The sequence below is a fragment of the Ochotona curzoniae genome, unplaced genomic scaffold (genome assembly GCF_017591425.1).
Source record: "Ochotona curzoniae isolate NIBS_2020 unplaced genomic scaffold, NIBS_Ocur_1.0 scaffold_1852, whole genome shotgun sequence".
NCBI classification, from domain to species: domain Eukaryota; kingdom Metazoa; phylum Chordata; class Mammalia; order Lagomorpha; family Ochotonidae; genus Ochotona; species Ochotona curzoniae.
Window position 1 is genome coordinate 20010106 of NW_024467087.1, and position 22170 is coordinate 20032275.

The following is a 22170-nucleotide window of genomic DNA, read 5'->3' on the forward strand; positions in this document are numbered from 1 at the left end:
TCCACTTTTTAAAAAATGATTTCTTATTTATTTATTTTTTTTTTTTTTTGGAAAGAAAGATTTACAGAGAGAAGGAGATACAGAAAGATGATCTTGCCTCTGGTTCATTCCCTACGTGGCCACAACAGCCAGCGCTGAGCCTGATCTGAAACCAGGAGGCAGAAACTTTTTCCTGGTCTCCCATGCAGGTGCAGGATCCCAAGGCTTTGGGCCACCCTCCGTTGCTCTCCTAGGCTACAAGCAGGGAGCTGGATGGGAAGCGGAGTCACCTAGACATGAACCGGTGCCCATATGGGATCCTGGCACGTGCAAAGGCAAGGCAATGATGTCTTCCAGCAGCCTTCAGTCGGTGAGAAGCGTCAGCAGTTCAGATGGGGCAAGGAGAGAAGAGCGAGAATATTGCCCAGATCCTTGCCCTGCTGGGATGGCAGTCCACAGTGACTATGTCCCTCTATAGAAACCCTGAGTTTCTGCTGGGCACCGCTTTCCTTAAGCTCCGGCTGCAGTTCCCACTAATTTTCAGCAATCACTCCTTCGGCCTCGTGGCTTGAGGCTTAGGGTTGCTGATGTCCTCCCAGTGTTGCTAACCCTAAGGCGCTTCCTCATCCGTGCCTGGCTTTCTTTAATCCTGCCCACATCCTCACGCATGGTTCTTTCATTCAGTTCTCTTTAATTATCCTCTCTGAGCCTGTCATCTGTTTCCTGTCATGAACCCAACTGATCCAATTCCTAATGTTGGTTTACATCTTTTTTTTTTTTTGTATGATCAGTCTTTCTAGAGGTTTGTCCATGCTACCAGACTGAGACTAATATTTGCTTATGTCTATGTCCTTTTATTTCTACTTTTCTTCCTGTAATTTTTATTTTTAACAAATGCTTACTTATTTGAAAGGGAGAGAAAGAGCAAGGGATACCTTCTATGCATTGATTCACTCCCACAAATAGCCCAGGGCTGGCCGGCTGAAGCCAGGAGCTAGGAACTCAGCCCTGGTCTGCAACGTGGGTGGCAGGAACCCAAGTGCCTTGAAAAATTCATTATCTGCTGCTTCCCAGGATAGCCATTTGCAGGAATGTGGATAGGAAGTGTTTACTGAAACCTAGGCACCTTGATATGGACATCCTAAGGGATGTGCTAACGGCTACACCAAATGCCCATTTCTGTTTTTTTTTTTTTTTAAGATTCGTTTGTTTTATCTGAAAGGCAGATTTACAGAGAAAAAGAGAAAGAGAAATATCTTCCATCTGCTGGTTCACCCCCCAAGTAGCCGCAATGGCCAAAGCTGAGCTGATCTGAAGCCAGGAGCCAGAAATCGCTTGCAGATCTCCCATGCCGGTACAGGATCCCAAGGCTTTGAGTCATCCTCTATGGCTTTCCCAGGCCACAAACAGGGAGCTGGATGGGAAGTACAGCATCTAGGTCACAAACCAGCTCCCAAATGGGATCCTGGTGCTTACAAGGTAAGGATTTAGCCAATTGAGCCATCATGCCGGGCCCCATTTATGTTTTTGTAACTTTTTAAGTTGGATGCTTGGCTTTTCAATTTCCAACTATTTTTCTTTAATAATACAAAGGTTTCAGGGCAAGCAATTATCCTAAATACCACTTTAAGTGCAAATTATAATTTTCTTCATTAATTATATATGACATTTTCATTAATACTTGGTGTTAAATATTTCAACATTTTTTTAGTATAGCTTTTTCTTTGACCTATGATTTATTTCAAAGTACATCATTTAATTTTCAAAATGGCTGTTCTATCTTTCGCTTATTAATTTCCAATTTAATTGCATTTTATCAGAAAATATGAATTGCTTAAGACTGTCTCTGGGGCCAGCGTTGTAGCATAATGGGTTAAGCTGTGGCCTGCAATGCTGGCATCCCATGTTGGTGCTGATTCACTTTCCCGCTAATGTTCAAACCCTGGGTGCCTGCACCCATGTGGGAGACCTGGATGAAGCTCCTGGCTCCAGCCTGGTTCTGTTGCAGTCATTTGGGAAAGGAAACAGCAGATGGAAGATCTTTCTCTTTTCCCTCTTCCTCTAACTCCTCCTTTCAAATAAATAAAATCGATCTGAAAAAAAAAAACAACCTGAAAAATAACAGAAAAAGACCAAGTCTTTGAAATTTGTTGACATTAGTCATTTAATTTACATGTGGTTAATTTCATAAATATTCTGTGTCCTGGGCCACCAATAAGCATGCTATCTTCATTGCAATTAGGAAAATGAGAATAATAATGCAGGTAGAAGCAGAACCACGCATGGGCATGGGATTTGACAAGTGGAACATGGGATAAATTTTGGCCCCCTCCTTGCACCTTTAGCTCATTGCCTTTGATCAGTGAATACTTGTAGCCCTGTTTTGGGGACAGATACTTATTTTTTGTTGCTATGAACAGTATTTGATACACAACTGACAGATTGAGCCTGTTTGTGTATTATTAAAATTTTCTACATCATCACCAATGATTTTGTCTATTTCATTTTTTAAAGACTTATTTATTTGTATCAGAAAGTCAGATATACAGAGAAGAGGAGAGACAGAGAGAAAGATCTTTCGTCTGATGGTTCACTCCCAAAGCGGCCGCAACAGCTGGAGCTGAGCCAATCTGAGGCCAGGAGCCAGGAGCTCTTCTGGGTCTCTCATGTGGGTACAGGGTCCCAAGGCTTTGGGCCTTCCTTGACTGCCACAAGCAGGAAGCTGGATGGGAAGTGGGGCTGCTGGGATATGAACCGGTGCCCATATATGGGATTCCAGCGAGTGCAAGGCGAGGACTTTAACCACTATGCTATTGTGCAGGGACCGACTTATCTAGTTTTAAATCTATCTTTGTGCTAGGAGTCAGTTCCACACAGACTACAGATTATAGCAACACTCGGCACCTGGAGAAACAGGTGTTAAGCCGGTCCCAGAACTCATCCACACCTCTATGGTCCAATGAACAATTTTGCCTATGCATAGGGCTAGGTCTGATTGCTTGAGCCATTCTTTCCAGTTCCATGGGCCCACTAAACTCCTATGCTTTTTTTTCCCTCAACCTCCTAACTTGAGTCATTTTACTTTAAAAGTCTAGCATCACGATCACCATCTTCTACTTGGCTACTACAGCTACTTACTGCTGTAAGTATGTGGAGCGCTGGGGGAGCCTAGGAGTTAATGGCCTCCAGCCACTGAAAGCCCGGCTCTCATGCCTCAAGGTGGGCCGAACCGGAATGACCTGTGCTCCAGGTTTCCCACTGGGATCAGGTCAAGGCTCGGATCTCATTTTTACTCTTGCTTAGTATCATCCTCTCCCTTACCCTGCTTTCCTTATCCCCTTACCTGATTCTGTCTCTCTTTCTTGGTCATTAAAAAAATATGTATATATATTGGAAAGGCAGATCAGATTTACAGAAAGAAGGAGAGACAGAAAGATATTCCATCTGCTGCTTCCTTCCCCAAATGGCCACAACAGCCAGAGCTGAGCCCGATCCAAAGCCAGGATCCAGAATCTTCCACATTTTCCACTCAAGTGCAGGGTCCCGAGGCTTTGGGCCGGCCTCAATTGCTTTCCCAGGCCACAAGCAGGGAGCTGGAAGGGAAGTGGAGCAGCCGGGACCGGCACCCATATGGGATTGCCAGAGTTCTTTCCACCCCGCCTTTGGCCTGATTCTAAGAGTACTTCTTTAATGAAGCACATGTGCAAAAATCTTTATTTCAGGGTCTGCAATGGGAAGCCTGAGCCAAGATAGGGCCTATGCATGGAACAAAGCTCAGTATGTTCTAGAGAGTACATAGGAGGGCCAAAGCTCAGGACACAAATCTGTAATTTCTGCACAGAACACATACATAGAGCTTATATTGAAATGTGACTCATAGGCACGGTGCAGTAGCCTAGCAGCTAAAGTCCTTGCCTTGAATGTGCTGGGATCCCATATGGGCGCCAGTTCTAATCCCAGCAGCTCTACTTCTCATCCAGCTCCCTGCCTGTGACCTGGGAAAGCAGTCGAGGACGGCCCAAAGCCTTGGTACCCTGCACCTGTGTGGGAGACCTGAAGGAGGTTCCTGGCTCCTGGCTTCAGAACAACACAGCACTGGCCATCGTGCTCACTTGGGGAGTGAATCCTCGGACGGAAGATCTTCCTCTCTGTCTCTCCTCCTCTCTGTGGATCTGACTTTGTAATAAAAAAATAAAAATAAATCTTTAAAATTTACTTTATAAAAAAGAAGAAATTGGTTTAGAATTTGGACAAGGTTGCCAAATGTGAATCACCTGTCCCCCTCAAATCCCAACAGATATTGTTGTCTTCATTTGATAAAGGAAGGCACAGAAGCATGGAGAAATTAATCAACCTGTGCATGGCTCATGCATTTAAGTGATGACACCCAAGTCCAAACCCTGTTTTAGAGTCTGACTGTTTGGGTTTGACGTGGGAGGCAAGATGAAGAGGAAATGGAAAAAAAAGTTTAACTATGAAAAACTGGGAGGAGATAAGAGTCTTTCTAATCGGGGTCCTGTTTCTCCCCACCAGATAGGTAGTGCCAATTACCGAACCACGGTCACCTTCACTCTGGGACCTTGACAAATATCTCCCTCATAGACGTCTGGACCAACCTCTTTGCGTCTTTCCTACTCTGCCTCCGTTAGAGCTTCTGGCTTCAAATGGAAGAGCTGACACAGATAATGAAAAGCACTGTTTCTCACCAAAGGAGCAATTTGAACAGGATGGAGCTCAGCAGATTGGTTTGACATAAACAACCTTAGCACAAATTCATAAGCTATTAAGTAGCTCCACTCAAGGAGGTCACCTTCATTTTGGATGATAGAAAAGCTATTGCATTCATTTCCTTGACTTTTTACCATTTTGTCTTGATTTGCTTTTATGTGCTTCTTTCTTGGTCTCATTATCTGTTCCCACTGGGTTGGGTGAGTAACAAGACCTTACAACTAGCTAAAATCAACCCACTAGCCCACACAACCACTGCTGACGTGGCAACTACTCAATCTGTAGCCTTCACCAAGACCTTAGCCCCTGACTAGCACCTCGGTACTCAAGAGCCAGTGAGGTCATCAGGGAACAATGATCCCAGCTGCTGAGACAATAGTAGGCGCTGATAGCAAAGAATAGGAAGGCCAACAACAAGGATGCAAAAGATACGATAGCTTTGCAAGTCTTGCAGAGCAAAAGCCAATTAGCTCTGAGTAACTCCTAAAGGAATCATCATACCGTGTAAAAATAGTTCTGCAGGCTCTGCGAGGAGGGAAAAGCAAGCTCTCAAAGGGCATCAGCATTGCACTCCGGCCACACTACCTCAGTGGCATACGGAATAGGCCGAATGCTGCATAGAATTCAGTGTTTGGGAGGAGAAATCAGCGTGATTCACCGCAAAGCAAGTAGCAATACAGAACGACTCAGGAACTCAGTCGCTCTCAACAGGGAGTCATTTTACTTTCCAGGAGACAGAAGTGCTTGCAAACGTTGTTGATCGTAACAACTGGTGTGTGTGTCAGTGTTACTGGCATCCAGTAGGTTCATTCCAGAGAGGTTGCTAAATCTGCTATGGTGCAGAGGCCTCCACTCAGCTCCCTCTACCTAGCAAGGAACTGTCCGGTCCAAAACGCAGATTGGAGTCCAAGGTTAAGAGTCCTTGCTGTAGATTCTACAGAGAAGGATACAGAAACAGCGAGTTAATCAATGCTTTGGAGATCAAGGAAACTACCCTAAAACAGTGAATTCAAAATTTTCTGAGAAGGATTACGGTACATGGAGATTCACAATACCATTCTTTTAAAGTCACTATATATGTGTTTCTGTAATAACATGAGATCAGAAGGCACTTATATCTTTGACTTTCTTTCAAATGACAAAAGGTTGTTTACAAGAAGTCATTGAAAATGAATGGGACATACCTTCTAGTGGGTGGCTTCAGAGTTTGAAAGTCACAGACACAGGAGACTAGCTATAGCTGGAGAAAAAGTCATAAACAACTGCCAGTTTCCCACCTCCTAAACACCTTTTCAATGCAAATGAACCCAATTCACTGAGCAAACTTGCCACACTTCACATACTAATATATGTGATGAGATTTCTTTTCTTTTCTTTCCTTTCTTCCTTCTTTCTTTTTCTTTCTTTCTTTCTTTCTTTTCTTTCTTTTGTTAGTATTTTCTAATTTTTCTGCAAGACATTTAGTTTCAATTTTTAAAAAAATTTTTGAAATGCTGCACAAACAGAGAATTTCTGATCCTATAGAAGAGGCAAAATTTTTCTCTACTCCCTGAGGGTTTCATAATTGAGTCTATTTAATGAATAGACAGTAGACAGATTAATAGGAGAAATGGCATAAAATTGATTACATGCATGAGCGTACCCCCATAAGATAAAAGTGAGCACCCGTAGCTCAGGGAGACCTGGAAGCTGCTGCGACCTTTCTCCACAGCTGACGAGGGAAGAGGACAAACGCAGTGAAGTGATTTGTGGGGGGAGATGGTCGGGCCTTCGGTAAGAATTTAATCTTTCTGGGTTGATGAGATTGCTATGCAGGGAATTCATGATCATTTTTATGTTCTCACCCCCCCCCCCGAAAGCTTTTTTTTTTTTCAAAGAAAAACAGATTTAGTCAAAAAGCCCGAAGCCCATGTCGTCATCAGACTCCTCGTATTCTTCCTTCTTGACTTCCACTTTCTTTTCCTCAGCTGGACTAGAGGCCGTGGTGGGCACAGGGCCTCCCCGTGGGGGCAGCACCTGCTGCTGGAGTGGGTCCACCGGGCCGACATTGACTTTGGCCACAGCCTTGGCGAAAGAGCCAGGCCAGAAGCGCTCCACGTTGACTCCGGCTGCCTTAATGAAGGCGTTGGTCATGTACGCCGTCATGGTCGCCTCACCGTCCTGCAGTATGAGGGCTGAGTAGATGCAAAGGAGCTGAGAGAAGGAGGCCATGGCGCTGCCTGGCGCGGTGCTAGTCGCCGGATCGCTAGTCGTCGGATGGCGGGCCTCACCCCAACGCGGCCTTAGCTTGCTCGGAAGGACAGAGCACCTTGGTGGCAGCTGGGAAAAGGGACCCAATTTGTATATTTTAAAAAACTTTTAAAGTTTCATTTTTATTTGAAAGAGAAAGAGAGAGAGAGAGAGAGACTCAGTCCAAGTCTTACTCATGCATGGCAGAAACCCAAACACTTGAGCATCTCCTGGGTATACATTAAGAAGCATGCTGGAAAACTCACACACTAAGCAGTCGGGTAAGGGCTGCAGGTGTCTCAGAAGCATGATAACCAGCTTCGTCACATGCCTACGCCCTCTGAAACATTTTAGAGTAAGTTGTAAAGCAATGCCCCATTCCCCCAAAATACTTCAAGAGATGTTATTTTTGTTTATTTTTAATTTTTTTTATTATTGTTATCATGTTATGATACAGTTCCACAGGCTCCTGGCATTTCCCTTACCCCCTCTCCAAATCGGCTTACCTCCCTCTGAGTTCCCTTATATTATTGCAACAGTATAGTTGGTCATAAACAGTCATAAGTCCCTCATTGTGGGCATAGCACAGTCCAGAATCCTGTTGTCAAAATATATTTACTAGTTTCATTGGGAGTCCATCTTCGTGTGGAAGTGGAGATGCATACTGCATTATATCCTCACATCTGGATATGTTAGTTTCCATTACACAGTTACTATACATCCCCTTACATGAAAAGCCATAATACAAAACCAACAACAAGGAAGAAAAATAGAAATTTACAATGCCATGAAGTTATTGCATGCTGCTAGATATGATAGTCTCCATTACATAGTTACTGTACATCCCCTTAAATGAAAAGTCACAAAACAAAATCAACAACAGGGAAGAAAACAGAAATGTATAATGCCATGAAGTTAAATAACATGCAACTAAATGACTAATGTGCTACCAAAAAAATGAAAAAGAAAATCAAGAACCTTCTTTTTTTTTTTTTCCAAAGGTTTATATATTTTTATTGGAAAGTCAGATGTGTGTGTGTGTGTGTGGGAGACAGAGAGAGAGAGAGAGGAACTGTCTTGCTGGTTTACTCCTCAAATGCATCCTGGCTGGGTCAGGCTGGAGAAGGAGGAATTCCATCCAGGCCTTCCACGTGGGTGGCAGTGATTGCTGGCAGCTGGGTGAGCAGAGGTGGGCCCCAGGCACTCTGCTGAAGGCTCCTATGTAATAACTGCTAAACCATGGATCTATTCTAGTGGGAGTTTTATTTCTTTCCTTTTTTTTTTTTTTTTTTTAAGATTTAGTCATTTGAGAAGTTTAGTGGGAAAAATTATCTATTTTATTTTTAAAGAGTTACAGAGACAGAGATCTTCTATTTGGTGTGATGGTCCAAATCTGGGAGCCAGGGGCTTCTTCTGGGTCTCCTACGCAGGTTCAGGGTTCTAAGGCTTTGGGCCTTCCTCTGCTGCTTTCCCAGGCCAGCAGCAGGGAGCCAGATGGGAAGTGGGGCTGCTGAGACATGAACTGGCACTCATATGGGATTGCAGTGCCTGGAAGTGGAGGACTAGAGGGTTTTCTTTTTTTTTTTTTTTTTCTAGTGGGTTTTCTTATAGGGACTTTGTCTTTCACAACCACAATACAAGTATCAAATTCAAGCAATTAAGATAAATATAATGTCACTTGGTTTATAAATATTGATATCTGGTTAGTTATCCCAATAATGCTCTTCATAGCAAAAGAAATTTTTCTTTCTGCCTAGGATACTATCATGTGTCATTTTTCCATTAATCTAGATGAATTCCTCTGTCTTCCAGGACAATTTTGTAGAATATAAGCCAGTTATATATGTATATCACATGTATATGATTTATTTACTTTTTTTAAAAAGCTGATAAGAAATACAGAGAGAAGGAGAGACAGGGAGAAAGATCATTTATCCTGATTTACTCCCCAAGTGGCTGCAATGGCAGGATCTGTGCTGTTCTGAAGCTAGGAGCCAGAACCTCCTTGGGGTCTCCCACGCGGGTGCAGGGTCCCAAGGCTTTGGGCTGTCCCTCTACTGCTTTCCCAGGCCACAAGCAGGGAGCTGGAAGGGAAGTGGGGCAGCGGGAAATGAAATGGCGCATTTGGCAAGCTAGCGCGTCAGAATTGAAGATTAGCTTGCTGTGCGACCACGAGGACCCACAGTAATTTCTTAAAAAAATTTTTTTTTTTTACTTATTTGAAAGATGCTGTTAAACAGAGGGAGACAGGAGGAACGGGGGGGAGGAGCGGGAAAGATTTTTCAATCCATTGGCTCACTGCCCCAAATAGCTGCCCCGGCAGAATCCAGGGGCTCCCAAAATTCCTCTGGTTATCCCAGTTGGGTAGCAGGTCCTCTGCTACCTTCCCAGGCCCTTTGACAGAGAGCTGGGTAAAGTGGAGCTGCTGGGACTCGAACGGGAATGCGGGTCAGGTGCTCAGACAGTGCTACAGCCTTCGGTGTAGCCTAAGGGAACAACGACATTGAGTTGCAGACACAACAGTGTGAGAATTCATGGAAACAAGTTTGAAGGGCTAGACTATTTTTGTGCTAAGATGTTTGACCTGTAGTGAACTGTTCCCTCTCCTTTTGATCTCCCTTATCTTTAGGAATGTCCCTCCCCTTTTTATCTGTCTCATCTGAGCCATTAGGGATCAGGGTAACTTTACCTGTTTGTGTTTGTGTTGTAGCTACAGAGTGTGAGCTTCTGGAAAGCAGGCATCACAGCTTATTTTTTCTTCTATCCTCAGTGTTTATTCTATATTCAATAATTGAATAGAAAGAAACACACATGCTTATATTACTGCTCTGGGGTGGAAATGAGGAAAGAAGACCAGAGCCTTCATACGGCCTTGGCAATGGCATTTTCCTATACGCTTTAAAATAAAAGCCACGTCTGGGGCTGTTGCAGAGGACTGCAACTGTGCCGCTACTTGGTGAAGATACCCAGGGCTCTCTATCTTTCAGAGAAGGCCCAGCCTAGGCTTTAGGCAGGGTGGGGAGGCAGGTGGGGCGGGAACTCGAAAATCGAACGCCAGGCTCCCGGCATTCCTCGTGGGCGGTGCTCCCCTTTGACCCGTCGTTCTCGTGCTACACATCCGGGCTTCTGTTACTAGCGAGGGGAAGATGGCGGCGGCAAGTGTGCTGCTTCCCGCAGAGTGGATAAAGAACTGGGAGAAATCAGGAAGAAGCGAATTGTGAGTGTTCGGGCCGGCACAGCCACACGGTTGGGCGGGGTGAGGGTGTCGACAGCACCCTCAGGTGCTGTGGGATGTCGCGGGGGGGGGGGGAGTTCCCCCTCCCCCACCGGGGTGGCTGGTGTGGCTGGTCGGCTGGGAGTTTAGAACTCGGGGATGTGAAGTACTGTTAGCCGCCGCTGACCTCCTTCTTTCCCCGGCTTCTCCGAAATCCTGCTGCCCGCATTAGGCCGGCTTCCTCTACCCTCTTTACGGGACTTCTGTTCCGTCCCTGCCGCTCCCCGCGCTTCTCTCTTTTTGTCCCCCCTTACGTTTGAGCTCACTTGGCTCCTTTCTCTTTCTGGGTCTGCACTGGGGGCGATTCGGACTTCGCAGCTCTCTCTATCCCGTTTCTTCACTCTGCACTCATTCGACTCCGCAGTTTGAAGCCTGCCCGAAGTCCGAGGAGGGCGAACCGTCCCGGACTCCCTCCCCTCCTCTCCGCCCGCCGCCCAGAAGCCCGGGGCATCGCTTGGCACCTCTGGACTGTCCCGGCCTTGCGCCGCGCCACGGGCCGGAGGAAGTGACAGGGATGGCCGCTTTCCCTGAAGACTGCTGGCATTTCTTTGCACCATCTTTTCACCTTAGACCTATTTCGGTTTGGACTCAACTTTTGTCATTAAATGTTTCCTGAATCCCACTTTGTCCTGGGACTATAACTCATTCTGGCGGCACTCCAAGTACCTAGGATAACGCGGTTACTTTAATCAGCAAACTTATCTTTTTTCCCACAGCCCGCTTCAGCGAGCTACACAACAGCAATTTGTATTGCCCGCAGATTCCTCGGCCCGGATTTCAGCGCTTCTCCCTTGGGCGGGGGAGAGCGCGAGGGTCAGACAGACTGAAGCAGGAACACCAGCCGCGGGCTTAAAAACGAGTAACTTAGCGTTAATTGCTTAATTTGAATCGTTTGAGGAGCTTATTTCTGTAGCAGATTTCTCCTTACTGCCCTCCCCACCTTTGTGCGGCCAGTTTCTAATTGCCAGCGCAGAAAGATACGTATCTTTGGAACTTTGTTGTTACTTGTGCCCAAACGAAACGAAACGTTTGAGCTTGCGTCGTCGGCCTGTGTTGCCTTATTGCTTCCCACCTCTTCCCTCCCAACCCCCACCCTGCACTACTTTATGAAATCTTAACTGTCACCTCTAGGATTGGATTGCCTGAATCATAAGCGGCTGTCTTAGCCACTTAACTAGCTCTGTGACCTTGGATAAGTTCCTTAACCACCGTTACTGTTTCCCTTGATTAAATTGGGAATAATAAGTGCTCTACTCAAAGGATTGTTGTGAAGATTCCATTATGCCTGTAAAGTACTTGGCTTATAGTAAGTGCTCAGTGATAGCTATTAAAAGTAATATTACTCCAACCTTTAGATATTTAAACTTCTCAGGACAGCTCTTGCACTTACAGGCGGTACCACTCAGGTTAGCAATTAATTGGTCTCTGCTCCATGTGCAGTTACTTTTGTATGCTAATGAATTGCAAGGGCCTTGAAGGGTAGGAACTATGTTTCCATTTCCTGCTGGTTCAACTCCTCCCCTCCCTGCCCAGCATGTGGTTACTATTTTATTAAATGACCGAGAATTCTTTTTGATAAAAATTTTGTGAAGTGTTAGTAACATTTTCTGTGTCCTGATAAGTGCTTGCTGGCAAAAAGCTGTGAAGTCCCCGTGTGCCTGAAAGGTGGAATGCGAAGTTGCCCTGTCAAAGTGTCCTCTTGATTTGTGTTGGGGTAACCCCTAAACCCAGGCGAAATTGTTGTTTGTTCACTTTTAAAGACAACTCTTATTCAGGGCCAGCATCTTTCTAGATTGCTCAGTCTCCTTCCTGAAGCTTCAGGTTTTTGAGTTTTGTTATAATTGCTTTTGTCTTAGAATGAGTGGCACTTGGGATAGGAGGTGAAACTTTGCTTGGCTTCTGACTGGCAGTGGTTGGAGGAAAAGCATGTGATGTGGGGGTTGGCACACCTAGGTAAAGGGAATTTTGGGATCATTTTAAATGTATTTACATGATCCATGTTGCCCATCATACTTTCTGTGTTTGAAGAATTGCTTTTAAGGACTTACATATAAGAAGTTATTGCATGACTTGTGGAATGTGATTTAACAGATGTGTTCCTAGTTTTATAATTGTATTCTAGTTTTTAAATTGTATTTAAAGTTGTTATAGGACATAATGAAATATTTAAATAAGCAGACACATGAAATACAGTACTTTTCATTTATTTATCCTCTTTCCTTGATGAAAACTTTATTGCATAAAGCTTACATGCCCATTTTTTTACCTTGCCAAAGATACATATTAGCATTTTCCTTTTCTTAGAACAAATGGGGTTATATTACAGAAAAAGTGCTTGCCTGGAAACAGAACCTTTTAAATATGAAACAAACTCAAATTTTAAAAATAGTGTACCATCAAATTATTAGTGGGTATATTTATAGATTTGGCTTTTGGAATATGACCAGTATTTGCAGTTATATATTGGGTAGATTTTTCGTTTTCAGTGAGATAAATTACCAGCTAAGCTTTAACAAGATTGGAAATTACCTTTTTAAAAAATATTTATTCCATGAAGTTCATTTCTTATTTGTCTCTTGCCAGCACAAGTCAGGTGTTATAGTGTCATTGTGTTAAGAAGAAATACACATGATGTATCGGATATTTTATGACTGACAAGTGAAAAGTAACTGTATTGGTTGGAGGGTCTTGACTTTTAAGAATAAGTTTTGTTAGATGATTAACCAGAGAAGTGAAACTATATTTTTCCTGCCTGAATGATCCATCTGTCATATGCTTAGCTACCTTATTCTGTTTCCATAGACACTGATCATGTTTTAGTGATAAATTACTTAACATTTTTTTTAAGTTAAAAGTTAAGGCTGGGATTCAGAGACAGAGACAGAGTGAAAAAAAGCAAAACCAGTGAGCTCTCATCTGTTTGGTACTTAAATGCTGGCAACAGCTGGGGCCAAAGCTGAAGCTGGGAACCCAGTGCAGGTCTCCCCTGTGGGTAGCCGGTATCTAAATGCTTAAACCATTGCCTGCTGCTTTTCATGGAGCACATTAGCAGGAAACTGGAATTGGGAGCAGGGACCTAATCTAGACACTTCCTTATGGGATGTAAATGCCTGGCTTTATAAAACTTTTTAAAAGAAAGATTTATTTTGATTTGAAAGGCAGTTTACAGAGAGAAGAGAGAGGTTTTCCGTTTGCCTAATGGCTGAAATGCCCGGAGCTAAGTGATCCAAAGCCAGGGACCAGACCTGAGATCTCCCCGCGGGTGCGGGGGCCCAAGATCTTGAGCCAGTTTCCAGTGCTTTCCTGGGCCACAAGCAGGGAGCTGGATGGGAAGTGTAGCAGCCAGGAGGAGAACTGGCATCCATATGGGTTACTGGCGCCACAAAGCGGAGGATTAGCTTGCTGTGCCACGATGCCAGCCCCTCTATAGTACTTTAAAAATGGCCTTTTCCATGAATGTGTAGGGAGCACTCCCAAAACATAATTATTACGTGTCCTTTCCAGTAGTACTTAGACCTACTTTTATAGGTTCCACATCTGAAATACAGAGTCAAATCTACCAAAACCTGTATCTAGATGTGGATTTATCTACTTTAATTTTGGGATTAGAGTTTTTATTTGTTTGGTGAATCCATATCAGCATAGGACTTGCTGTGATTAAACTAGTACACTTGCGTGAACTGGTAGTTCCAGAGGAGAATTATGTTGTTAGTGGAAATCATTAACACAGTGAGCTCAGCTTTTCTTTGTTAGAAGAACGTGAATGGAGGGTTTATAGTCCAAGCTCTTAATCTGAAGGAAGATGTTAGCCTCATGTCACTACTTGTTCCAATTTTAAAATAAGATTTGTTGATTACCATCTGTTTACTTTGAGAACTTTCTTTTAATTAAAAATTACATGTCCCAATAAGAAACTTTATTTTTTTAGTAGTAGTTACAATAAAATTCTAAATTGTCATTGTCAAATGTTTGGGTTGCGATTTATTTTCTTTCATCTCATGAATCTAGACATTCAAGGATTTATCGAAGTACTGTAAATGTCATTTGACCTGAATTTCTTTGAGGGAACTAAGGAGGGTTTTAGCCCTGGTACCCCTCCCCAGCCCCAGTTGTTCTGAATCAGTCAGTGCTTTAGCTGAGACCTTGACTTCATGCCTTCATTTCCATTTGTTCCCTGGTTTTCACCGGAGTTAAGTTCTGGTTTGATTTTTTGGTTTGATTTCCTGGGAAGAGAAATACATTCTTCAGAAAACACTGAAGCAGTATCAGGAGACTGTGTAGGATACTGTTTTCTTTGTTAATATCCTATAATGCTTAAGTGTTGAAGTAGAGTTATTAATATACTTACACTTTTTCCTACTGTAAGTGCAGGAACTTTTTTTTTTTTTTTAGCATTTCCGGTTTTCTTAGCTCCTGAATGTATGTTTCCAAAAAGTGGCACTTAAGCAACTCGACTGGTTTTTGTTGTCTCATTTTTTTTAAAAAAAAAATTGCTAGAAGCATGAACGCGTTTTGCATAGTTTGAAATAAACTTTGGAATGCCAGCACACTCAGATAGTTGAGGCTTGTGCTGTTTTCTTTGTCCTGGCTTGTGCTTGCCTCCTGTATCACAGCCATGGGGTTCACATTCCACCTCTGATTCTGATTCAGCTTCCTGCAAATGCACACTCTGGGACACAGGTGGTGGTTCAAATATTTGAATCCCTACCCGCCCCCACGGGAGACCCTGATGGAGTTCTCAGCTATTGACTTCGTCCTGGTCCGCTGCTGGCTGTGGTGGCATTTGGGGAATATACCAGTGGATGGAAGGTCTCTTGTCTCTGTTGTGCTGCCTTTCAGTAAATGAAAATAAATGAGGTTTAAAGAACTGTCCTTCAGGCTGCATGTATAAGATGGGTGTCAAAGCTCTAAATGAATTAAATGTTTAGATTTGATCTCATCTTTGAGACACTTCAAAATCTGAAATACTTCTAGGCTCACACATTTTGACTGAGGTTTATTCAACCTTTATGTGGCTTGCAAATGTCTTCTCCCATTCTGTTGGTTCTCTTTGCTCTCTTTGAGGGTTTCCTGTTCTGCCCAGGTTACTAATTTGATGTGATCCCAGTTGCTTTTGGTGTCATATCCTTGAGGTGATTGATGAAAGCAAAGGCATGAAACCTTTTCTTCTGTGTTTTTTTTCTTTCTGTGTTTTCTTTTTTTTTTTTTTTTTGAGATTTATTTTATTTTTATTGCAAAGTCAGGTATACAGAGAGGAGGAGAGAATGAGAGGAAGATCTTCTGTCCGATGATTCACTCCCCAAGTGACAGCAACTGCCGATGCTGTGCCGATCTGAAGCCAGGAGCCAGAACCTCCTCCTGGTCTCCCACACTGGTGCAGGGTCCCAAGGCTTTGGGCTGTCCTCAGCTGCTTTCCCAAGCCACAAGCAGGGAGCTGGATGGGAATTAAGAGCTGCTGGGATTAGAACTGGCGCCCATATGGGAGGTGCGTTCAAGGCGAGGACTTTAACCACTAGGCTGTGGCACAGGGCCCTGAACATTTTTTTTTTTATGATTATATTTATTTGAAGGGCAGAATTAAGTACAGAGTGCTCCCGTCAGCTGGTTCACTTCTGAATGGCCATAATGGCTAGTGCTGGGTCAGGTTGAAGCCAGGAGCTTCATCGAGGTCTCCCACATGGGTGTAGGGCTCCAAGGACTTGGCTCTTGGCTGCTGCTTTCCCAGTTGTATTAGTAGGGATCTGGATTGTAAGTGGGGCAGCTGGGGCTTGAACTGGTGCCTACACGGATGCCAGGTTTGCCAGCCCTGGCTTTATCTGCTGTGCTGGTCCCTGTATTTTGGTATGTTGTAAATGACAATTGTCTTCTTAATTTCTTTTTGGGGTGTTTATTTTTGGTGTATAGAAACAGTTGAGGCCCAGTGTGATGGCCTAGTTGCTAAAGTCCTCGCCTTGAACTAGCTAGGATCCCATATGGGCACCGGTTCTAATCCTGGCAGCCCCCCTTCCCATCCAGCTCCTGGCCTGTGACCTGGGAAAGCAACTGAGGATGGCCCAAAGCCTTGAGACCCTGCACGCGTGTGGGAGACCAGGAGGAGGTTCTGGCTCCTGGCTTTGGATCGGCTCAGCTCCAGCCGTTAGAATCATTTGGGGAGTGAATCATCAGATGGAAGATCTTCCTCTCTGTCTCTCCTCTGTATATTTGACTTTATAATAAAAATAAATAAAATCTTTAAAAAAGATAAATTTTGCATATTGATTTAATGTCTTGCTGTTTCATTGAATTTGTTTATTCGGAATAGTTTTATTTCGTTGAATCTTTTAAGATTTATTTACTTTTATTGGAAAGGGAGATTTACAGACAAGAGTGACAGAGAAACTTCTTCCATCCACTGGTGTACTCTCCAAGTGGCTGGTTCAGAACTGAGCCTATCTGAATCCAGGAGTTAAGAGCTTTCTCTGGGTCTTCCATGTGGGTGCAGGGTCCCAAGGCCTTGGGCCGTCCACAACTGCTTTCCCAGGCAAGTGGGGAGCTGGATGGGAAGTGGAGCAGATGGGGCACAAACCAGCACCCATGTGGGATCCTTGTGCATGCAAGGCAAGGTGTTAGGTACTAGGCTACTGTGCTACGGCCTGATGGAATCTTTAAAACATTTCTATAATAGGAGATCCTATCATGTGTGATCAGAGACAGTTTTTTAGTTTCTGATTTGGATGCCAGGTTTTTTTTTTTTTTTTTTTTTTGGCTAATTGCTCAGAACTTCTAATACTTTGAGTGCAAGTGGTGAGAATGCATGTTTGTACTGTGGTCCTGCTTATGCTCTTAAAGGAAAGACTTATTTTATCACCATTCAGTATGTTACTGGTGAGCTTTTCATGTTAGATTCTTAACCATGTTTCACATCTTAACTGTGTCCTTCTATTCCTTGTGCTTTTTTTTTTATCATGAAGGAAGGTTGAATTTGGTCAGTATTTTTGCGTATGTTGAGATGATTGTAAACATTTTTAAGATTTATTTATTGCCAGACTGAAGGAGAGGCACAGAGAAAGATCCTCCATTTGCTGGTTCACTCCCCAAATGGCCGCCAGTGTTCTGAGCTGAGCCTGTTCAAACCCAGGAGCTGAGAGCTTCTGGATCTCATGTGGGTGCAGAGTCCTAGGGCTTTGAGCCATCCTCCACTGTTTCCCAGGTCACAAGCAGGGAGCTCGAGCTCGATGGGAGGTGGAGCAGCTGGGATGTGAAGCAGTGTGTATATGGAATGGCAGTGTAGCAGGTGGAGGTTTACCCTGATGCGCCTCTGCTGGCCTCTGGAGAAAGATGAATTCATCTTTTAATAGTTGGTAGATCAGCTGTCTAAACATGTTAGACTTTTCATTGTTGGGGGATTTTTGATTATTGATTAATCTGTTTTTGTTGTGATCATTAAATTCTTTACATTTTCTGTTCGAGATTTATTCTTGCTAGGTTGTATGTTTCTAGAGATCGTCTATTCTGGATTTTCAGTTTTGTTGACATGTAATTGTTCATGGCAGTATCTTATTGTGTACATGGGATACAAAGTGATGTTATGACATGTGAGGGTACTTCAGAATGATCATGGAGAAATGCAATTGAGAGAAGCTTATTTTGGTACAGAAGACTTTGAAATTATGCATAGTTTATAGTACATGTTGACCATGAACTTTTTGAAAATTGTTTTGTGTATACAATGTGGACTGATTAATTCCAGGTAAAGTACATCCTTCAGCTCAGAGCACTTTGATGTGTTGTGACCATTTGAAATTTAACAATTTTGAAATCATGGAATATATTGTTACTAAACTGGTCGCATGCTATGCCCAAAGATCTTTAAAAATTGACAGCTTCGCTCACTGAATCTTGATATCCTTTGGCTGACACTTTCGTGTGAGTTCATCTCTCAGTTTCCGCCTGTTCTCTGCTTCTCTGAGCCCCAGTGGTTTGGCTTCTGCAGAGAAGTGAAATCATATGGTACCTGTCCTTCTGTGCCTGGCTTGAAATGAGAAATTTCAAGAAATGTTTTTATTTCTTGGGATGAGAAATTAGAAGAACCACCTTCATGTTTAGCCATGCTTTTCAAATGACAGAATTTCCTCCTTTTACAGGCTGGTTCGTATCGTGTTTTTATATTATATTTTCTCTGTTCATTCACCTAATTGTTGGACATTTAGGTTCATTCGCTTATGGGACTACTGTGAATAATGTTGTAGTGATTGTGAAAGTGCAGATATCTACTTGATATACTAACTTCTAATCCTGGAAGTGATAATGCTAAATCATATGATAGTTCTATTTTTAGCTTTTTTGGGACTGCTACTGTAGTTTTCCATAATGACTGCATTAGTTTACATTCTTAGCAGCAACGTCTAAGAGTCCTGTTTTCACTGACATTTATTATCTTCTGTCTTAAAATAAAAAAAATATTGGAAAAACAGAGGGAGAAATCTCTCCCATTCATCTACTGGTTCATTCTCCAAATGCCTATATATTTGTTGAGATTAGGCCAGGTCTAATACACACACACACACACAAGTTTAAAATCATCATTTCTTGATGCATTGGCTGGTTTGTTTCCTATAAATGACATCCTTCTTTGTTTGTAGTGATAGTTTTAAAATTCGTTTATTTGAAAGGCTAGTTTCAGGGGGAGTGCATGCACATGAAGGAGAGTGCCCGTGCATTCCATCTTCCCCAAAGGGCTGCAATGACCAGAGCTGGCTAGCTGAAAGCAGGGCTCAGGTCTTTCACATGGGCAACGGGAGGCCAAGGATTTGCTGTTTTCCTAGGCACATTACCAGGGAGCTGGATGCAAAGTAGAGCAGCTGGGACTCCAGTTGGTACTCAAGGCATGTTACTGTCACAGGAGACAGCTTGATCCACTACTCTACAATTCTGTGCCCTGTTATGACCGTTTTTGACTGAAGATCTATTTTGTCTTATGCAAGCATAGCCACCCTTGGTCATTTTTTGTATTTCTTCACTATTGTACACAATGTTTATTATTTCTTTAAGATTTCTGATTCCCCCCTTTCTTCTCCTGAAACTCCCAATCATATTCGTCTACCTGGTAGTATTCCAGAATTTCTATGGGCATTCTTCACTTTTTTTCTCATCCTATTTTGCTTCTCTGGGTACTTTCAAATCACCTGTCTTTTGAGTTCTTTTGTTTGATGAAGTATACTGTAGAATCCCTCTAGTGAATTTTTCAGTTTAGTTACTGTATTCTTTAGTTTCCACACTTCTCTGTGGTCCTTTTAAATAGTTTGTTGAGATTTTTCATTGTGCTTGTGCATCATTTGCCTTTACTTGTTGAACATCTTTAGATAGTTATTTTGAATTCTTTGTCAGGTGCTCCACAGACCTCTGTTTCTTTAGGGTTGGTTTCTTGAGGTTTATTTTGATATTTTGATCGATCATGTCGTTCTCTGTGTTCATGTTCCTTGTTAACTTTGTGTTGATATGTGCATATTTGAAAAGCCATCTTTTCTAGTCTTCTATACACTGGCTTTGCACAGGAGTACTTCTCTAATCACACATTTGAGATTCAGCGAAACTTAAAAATTTCTGTGGTGTTTCTTCTCAGACTTGTGCTTTGAGATTACAGTAAGAGAGGCATTTTTCCAGGCTTTTTTTCCCCAGAGGTTCCTAATCTCTTATTCTCTCAGGTGTCCATTTGATGTACTGCCAGTTCTCTGAAATGCCAGTGCGCTGTTCAGTTCTCTTTTTGTTCTCATTGAGCCCTAGGTGTTGTGTATGGTAGGATCTGTTAGCAACCTGAATCAGTGTAGACTGAAGCCAATATCTCAAGCAGTCTGAAAGATGATCTTCTCTTGTCGTTTTTCCTCTGAAGGAACGACTGCTGAGTTGTGCTATCCATTGCCTGCACTGTTGAGAGCTGGAGGAGCAGCATGTCACCCAGTGTGGTTCTGGTCTTAATACTTCCTAGGTCTCCAGGTTATGCCACATTTCAAGAAAGGCAAGGTAGAACTGTGACCTGTTGTGTTAAGTCGAAATATGCAATACTGGGTCTCAAATAGGCAATAATTTGCATTCTAGCTGCATTACTTTTGATTCAGCTACCTGCTGATGCACCTGGGAAAACAGTAGATAATGACCCAAGTGCTTGGGGCCCTGACAGCCATGTTAGAGAGCTGGATGAGGCTGCTGCCTCCTGGGTTCACGTGCTATGGGGAGAGAATATGGATAGAGTGTGCCATGAGTTTTTCCACTGACTTCCATGTGACTTGGTACTTAACTTGGGTGTAGGAGTCTCTTAACTGATTTCTGGTAAAGGAATTGGCTTATTTGTTGTTGAATCTGTGTTCTAGTGCCAGGAAGGAACGGTTGGGGTTTCTTATCTTTCTGTTGATACTCTCATTAAAAACATTCACAGATAAGCTGGCTTTTGTTTGTACACGATTATGAAGAATATAATGAAAATTTTAAATCACATCTTGAGACTGACTTCTCAAAGTTTTTGCTCCCGAAGTTAGTGGGAGAGTTGTTGCTACTGTATTAATAAATGCTAAGGCTGATCAACTCTATTGCTTTTGGACTCTTCATCCAAATGTCTAGAAATCGGGATAAACTCAATCTACCTTTAGTATTGTGGGTGTAGTTTTGTGGATCTCCAGGGTGAGTGGTCAGGAGCAGGAGTTTATGAAGCAAATGCTCAGAATTGCTGCTTTATTCAGTTAAAGGAATTCTCTTCTACACTTAAAAAATAATAAATGGGGGGCAGGTTTAAAAAATTATGTATTTTCTGGTGCAGTAGTGTAGCAGCTAAAGTCCTCGCCTTACACCACTGGGATCCCATGGGGGTGGCCAGTACATGTCTTGGTGGCCCCACTTCCCATCCAGCTCCTTGCTTGTGGTCTGGGAAAGCAGTCAAGGATGGCTCAAAGCCCTGGGACCCTGCACTCGCATGGGAGGCCCAGAGGAAGCTCCTGGCTCCTGGCTTCAGACCGGTTTTGCCGCTTGGGCTGTGGGCCAGCAGATGGAAGATCCTTCTCTCTGTCTCTCCTCTCTATATTTGTTACTTAATTTTCCAATAAAAAAGTAAATGTTTTAAAAAATTATTTTTTATTTCAGGGACAGATTTACGGAAAGAAGGAGAGAAAGAGGGAAAGATCTCCCACCTGCTGGTTCGTTCCCCAAATGACCACAATGGCCAGAGCTGACCAGATCTGAACTTCCTCCGGGTCTTCCCACATGTATACAAGGGCCTTAGGATTTGAGCCACCCTCTGCTTCTTTCCCAGGCCATGAGCAAGGAGCTGAATCAGAAGTGGAGCAGCTGAGACACAAACCTGTGCTGATATGGGATGCTGACATTGCAGGTGGAGGGTTAGTGTGCGAAGCAATGCTGTAAACCCCGAGGGGGTGGCAGGTTTTTGACGTAGCAAAGACACCTCTTGGGATGCCTGCTTCCCGTATCAGAGTGCGTGGGTTTGAGTGTCTGCTCCACTTCCTATCTAGTTTCCTGTTAATTTGCACCCTGGGATATGCAGGTGGTAGCCAAAGTACTTGGGTTCCGCTAGGCTTTTGGGAGGCCCAAGTGGAATTTTTGTGCTCCTGACATTGGCTTGTCTCTGGGTAGTTCGGACATTTGAGGAGTAAACCAGCAGTTGGAAGCTCTGTCTCCTGTTTCTGTTGATCTTTTTCAGTGTCACTTTAGCTTTTAAGCAGATTAAAGTAGATAATACGGGGAGTTCTTTTCCATGAGTATTTAAGAATCTTTCAAGTTTGAAAAGTAACAACTTTTGCATTCTGTGGAATCTTTTTTATACATCTACTGAACTATGATGTGATGTTGAAAAAGAATGTGGTAAATTATTTTGGAAGAACATTTTGTGTTTGGGATAAACCCAGTTTAGTCTTGATGTATTTCAGTATTTCCTTATAGCTATATATGTATATTTAGAATTTTATTTAAATACTGTA

At 43.1% G+C, this 22170-nt stretch overlaps 1 protein-coding gene and 1 pseudogene across 4 annotated transcripts in view; one reads left to right on the forward strand and one right to left on the reverse strand.

Moving 5' to 3' along the window:
- Positions 1-6594: 6594 nt before the first annotated feature.
- LOC121169444 lies at positions 6595-6918 on the reverse strand (annotated as a pseudogene).
- Positions 6919-10052: 3134 nt separating this feature from the next.
- Positions 10053-22170, forward strand: part of THOC2 (THO complex 2) — an 85245-nt gene continuing 73127 nt past the window's right edge. For 2 of the 4 annotated variants that reach the window (XM_041000014.1, XM_041000015.1), the window contains exon 1: positions 10053-10153. In XM_041000014.1, the coding sequence (XP_040855948.1) occupies positions 10083-10153 (71 nt within the window). In that variant the 5' untranslated portion in view covers positions 10053-10082. The remainder of the gene's footprint in view (positions 10154-22170) is intronic. The other 2 variants (XM_041000012.1, XM_041000013.1) reach the window with 1 other exon arrangement.